Raw genomic sequence first — 5,402 nt, forward strand, 5'->3', positions numbered from 1 at the left:
CGGCTCTCTCTTGGGATTTCATTTTCCTTATATTTGTTCTCATAAACTTAGGTAAAGTCACACAATATAGCACAGCAAGACATCTTGCTGTGCAGCAATGCTTGACAGGGAAACAACATAATTGCTCCCTATTTCAAAGAATACAGCATATTCCTGCCTTTTCCCCTGTGCTAGTGCAGTTTTCACTGCCTAGCGCCAACACGAGTACCCTTGCACCATAGTACAAGGGTACGTGTGTTGAATGTAGGACTTTTTTGTGATGAATGGGGCACCTTTAGCACAAAAACAATCCAGAGAGGCATATTCCTCTTTCTATGCTTGCTACAGAATCGGAAGCAGTAACAGGGAGAAATTAAAATATTTCTCCTCTTTACACCTCTCCTGGGGAGGAGTATCTTTACAGTGCATTCCCAGGTTCATCAGTTTTGGAAAATATTGACATGCATCAAAAACAAAGGGGAACTGTGAGAAGAACACCCCCGCAATGCCCAAGGATTGCCGTCTTAGCACAGAGTAAGGCAATGGAGTGATTTCTGCTGCATTTCTTTACTTGAGATTTATGAAGCCACTCAGGGTCACACAAAGTGGCCTTGCATGGCTACATAAACCTTATTTTCTAGTTGTGTTTTGCATGCACATGCATGCGTTATGGTAATGCGCTGCACCTATTCTCCCTCGCCGCTGTTATCAACAAACTGCAGGTCATCCAGATCTACGCTGCCAGACTGCTGACGGGAACATCAAAATTGTCCTCCACAAAACCCACTCTCCGTCTCTTATACTGGTTCCCAGTGAGAGAGCGAATCAGTTTCAAATCCCTCTGCATTGTTCACAAATTACTTCAAGGGCTAGGCCCCTCTCTGATCTCACACATGGTCCAACCCTACAAAGCGTGGATACAACTGCGTTCGAAATGATCTCCATCTCATCGCACTCCACAGAATAAAACCAGCCAGAAGTGGCGGCAGACTCTTTTCCTTGAAAGCAGGCAGACTCTGGAACGCTCTTCCTCTTCATCTCCGGACCGAATCCAGCCACCTTTCCTTCAGGAAACAGTTAAAAACCTTCCTATTTCCCTAATTCACTCCCGTCGCTCTGTCATCCGGACCAGCAGGTTCAGACTAGCGCTGGGAGGCCTCCGGGTAGCGATGCGCTCTACAAATGCCTTTTTCATTTCATTTCATTTCATGCACCATTTTGAGTGATGAAAGTGTGACATAACTGAGGTCTTAAATATGGCACGTATTTACTAGAGCAAGTTCATTTATTTGTTTCTTGATTGGTAGCTTCATTTCATTCTACTTGTGATGCTATATTTGCTGCCACCTACTATAACAAATTTTCCAACTTACCCACAACCTTGGCTTATCACTAGGGACTTATGGGAAGTATTGGACCCAGCCCTCTTTGCAGGGTCACCCCAAACATTTCTGCCTCCACTCCCTTCCTTTTCTGAACTCATTTTCATTGACTTTTGCCACTAAAGTGCTTGTGCTTGTGCTCTCTCCCTACAACATGGTCAAATTGGTATACACCTTATTTGTACATTGACTGTACTAGAAAGTCCCTACTATATGGTACTCTATGTACCCAGGGCCTGTAAAGTAAATGCTACTAGTGAGCCTGCAGTTTTCGTTGTGCCACCCTCTAAAGTAACACTTTAAAATATGTCCCGGGTCTGCTATTGCAGACTGTAGTGGAGTTTAAAACTCCCATGTCATAGTGGAAAAATAAACATTTTGAAGGGCTTTAACCTCCTTTTTTAATAAATATAAGTCAATCCAAAGGTAGGACCTAAATAGACCATTGGGCAGGGTGCAGTGTATTTAAAATGATGGACAAGTTGTAGTGGTAGTTAAAAACTTTTACAGTTGGTTATCACTATTGCAAGACCTATCTTTCCAATTGACTAACACTGGGTTACCTCATTATATTCAATGAAGTATTTCTTTGGATTGGCAGCAGGTAAAGATATAACGCAGATTTATAATTCCTTCACGCAGCACAATGTACTTAGCCACCTTGCTGTACAGCTTGAAAGGGAAAGGGCAGTAATTAACTGTTGCTACCATTATACAGCAAATTCCTCTATTTTCATAGTGCTGGAACACTTTTAGCTTTTTAGCACCAAAGCAGGCACCCTTGCATCATGTTTTTTTGTGCAGGAAGGGGCACAAAAACAAACCTGAGAGGCATATAGCTCTTTCTATGTGTGCCGCGGAATGCAGTACTCATAGAAAGAGGGAACAATGAGGAGAAATGAAGACATTTCTTCTCCTTGCACCTCACCTGGGGAGCCGAAGCATTTTGACGCATTCCCAGATCTACCTCCAAAGTTAAATCTCCAAATGCGCCAAAACATCCATGGATGACTGTGTGGGGACACCCACGATCCACCCATGAAACACTTACTGGCTGTAGAGGAATGCAAGGTACCAATTTACAATGTCTTGGGTTACTCCAGATTTATCAAGTCATGCAGGATCATGCAACATGGCTTTGGGTGGTTTCATAAATCTCACCTAGGATTTTCCCCGCCCTTGCACACCATTGCATGGTGTAAGGGGGGGACACACAACCATGATAAATATGGGCTATGGTGTTTACACTCAAATAGTTGACTTTATTGGTCTCATTATTTTCCCACTCTTTATCAATGTTTTCATTCACCTTTGTGCTTTTTTGTTTATTTGTATGCTGCACCTATTCTTTATGTTAGTCCCCAAATTACTGCAAAAAAGGTTGTTATAAGGTAGAGACTGAAATGTTGCAAAGACAACAAGTCAATTTCCACCAATTTGAAAAAATAGAGAAGCACTGATGTTTCAGTATATACACCCCATGATCCGTCTAAGGGAACCTTTTACATCCCTGTTCCTCAAGCTGTAGATAAGGGGATTCAACATCGGGATCGCCGTGGTGTAAAAAACAGAAACAACTCGATCTCGATCTTGTGAGGCGCTTGAGACTGAGCCCACATTGATGAAAAAGACTGTGCCATAGAAAAGCAGTACACATGAAAAATGCGAGGCACAGGTTGAGAAAGCCTGAAGCCTCCCTTCTGTTGAGCGGATTCTAAGCACTGCTGAGATAATTGAGACATATGAGGCAACAATAACCATAACAGTGCTGACAGTAATGAGTGATGAAAATGTGTACAGCAGGATATTGTTGAAGAAGATTGCAGTGCAGGAAAGTCTCAAAAGTGGTAGTACATCACAGAAGAAATGCTGGATCACATTGGGCCCACAAAATGAAAGTCTAAAGATGCATCCTGTGTTGATGGCAGAGGTTACTAAACCCCCAGTATAGGACGTGGCCAAAAGCTGAAGGCAAGCCCTCCGGTTCATGATTGCCATGTATCGCAGAGGATGGCAGATGGCGGTGTAGCGGTCAAAGGCCATTACCGCAAGGAGAAAGCACTCTGTTGTCCCAAAAACAGCAAAAGTAAACAACTGAGCAGCACACGCCTTAAGAGAAATGGTTTTCTTTTCCATCAGCAGGTGGCTCAAGTTCTGTGGTGTGATTGCTGTTGAGTAGCAGATGTCAACAAATGACAAGTTAGCTAAAAAGAAGTACATGGGACTATGAAGGGAAGGTGACATCCAGACAATGACCAGAATTCCCCAGTTTCCCACCAATGTGATGCTGTATATCATCAGCAACAGGATTAACAGAAAGATCTGGAGTTCTGGAACTTCTGAAAGTCCAAGGAGGATGAATTCTGTGATAAAGGTGTGATTTTTCTTTTCCATTGGGGTAACAAGAATTCACCAAACCTGTTGATTAGTTAGAGGCTTTAGTTAAAAACAACCCAGTGCTGTACATATATCTCGTATTCATGTGTTTGTATCAATGAGAGTGTGCTTTGAGCTTTCCCTACTTCCTTTGACTGTCTCTAAAATGGGAATGTATGTGGTGAACACTGTTCAGAAGAAAGACTTTAAATAGTGATACATTCAAAATTCCAAACTGTAGTGTAGGGATATGATTCACGAAGGCTTTGCTATGGGGTGGTATTATTTACTCTTCTAGTACTCCTAGCATACTCTTTCACAGTACTATTGACTCACTTCTGCCTTACTTCCTAGGCCTAAGTTGTGAAAGTAAATCTGTGTGCTGACTCATGTGTTTTTTAAAATCATTAATTTTCTAAATATTAGTATTTTTATATATGTCCATCCATTATTTTTACATGTTTTAATAACATCCATGTAGGTTTCTGCATTGCTTACAGTTATAACTATTTTCCCATGATTTACCTTAATCAGTTTTTTTAATATTTGTTTAAAATGTGTGCAACATGTTTGCATTGGTGTATGCATTTTTAAAATGTGTATGCTGTTTTAAATAACTTCAATCAAATAACATTTGTTAAATTTGTTTACTCGCTTTTTGTACTTATATTTGCATTTGTGCATTGTGGTGTAAAAGGCTGTTTGCTGTATCTACAGTGATATAATGATGTGTGCGAGAAGTTGGCCTGATAGGTGATGTTTCCAATTCTGGAACCACCTGTTATCAGACCAAACAATCCCTTATGGTGTCTGGTTGTAAGTCAACCTTATTAGACAAGCTATCCTAGGGGTAGCATGGACTAAGCAGCCTAAAGGCTTAACTTAAGAGGTCGTGTTAAGCGAGCTGTTTTACCACATACAATCCTGTAATATCAAATGAAAGGACACCACGCAAGTATATATTATAAAAATATATGTATTTATTACTAAAAACAATCCCCAGTATTCTTTATGAATAAAGGGGCACAAGCGTTAAATCAAAAGCACAGTATAACATACAAAGTTGCACAATTATGGATGAGGGCGGGGGCCACTCAAACCATATACTAAACAAGTGGTATAAGAGATACCAATGGAACAGTGGTTAGGCCTAGGGCCTAGGGAATCGCTGGGAGCAGTCGGGACAAGCAATGCTGAAGTCGGGAAAAGCCCGTGGGATTCGGGTGCAGCGCAGAAAGCGCACGCATGCACCAATGTTAACCAATGGTGCGTAAAAGTTGCAAAGTTAGAGTTTAAGGATACTTCCGCTGAACCTAGAGGAACAAAACTTAAGACACAGACCCTAGAGATGTGTACCAGTGTGGGAACACCGGCGGAGCAAAGTTACCTCACCCACAGGAAGCGGGTGCACAGGGTCGAAGTTGAGTCGGGTTTCGTCACGCAGGCTCTTGGTGCTTGAAGCTGGAAGGGCTGCAGGCGGGGTGCAAGAGAAGTGTCCGGTGGAGTCCAAGGGTGGACTCAAGTCGAAAAGTACCTGAAAGCAGAGGGGACAGAGTCTGGGTCACTCAGCAGTGACCAGGGTGGAACCAGGACGGATACAGGCAATGTCGGGCGCAATCAGGTGGTCGTTGAGGAGCTTCTCTCCGGTGTCACGTGGGCTCTGGG

The 5,402-nt window shown here is 42.4% G+C and overlaps 1 protein-coding gene across 1 annotated transcript; it reads right to left on the bottom strand.

The window, feature by feature from the left end:
• Window positions 1–2,825: 2,825 nt before the first annotated feature.
• Window positions 2,826–3,755, bottom strand: LOC144760523 (olfactory receptor 5AP2-like). Its single transcript, XM_078646536.1, has one exon. The coding sequence runs from the start codon at window positions 3,753–3,755 to the stop codon at window positions 2,826–2,828; it is 930 nt and encodes a 309-aa protein (XP_078502662.1).
• Window positions 3,756–5,402: the final 1,647 nt, after the last annotated feature.

Source organism: Lissotriton helveticus, chromosome 1_1 (genome assembly GCF_964261635.1).
Source record: "Lissotriton helveticus chromosome 1_1, aLisHel1.1, whole genome shotgun sequence".
NCBI lineage: Eukaryota > Metazoa > Chordata > Amphibia > Caudata > Salamandridae > Lissotriton > Lissotriton helveticus.

Bases quoted from the DNA above. Each gene is read 5' to 3' on its own strand.
- LOC144760523 (XM_078646536.1), bottom strand. From the start codon at position 3,755: ATGGAAAAGAAAAATCACACCTTTATCACAGAATTCATCCTCCTTGGA.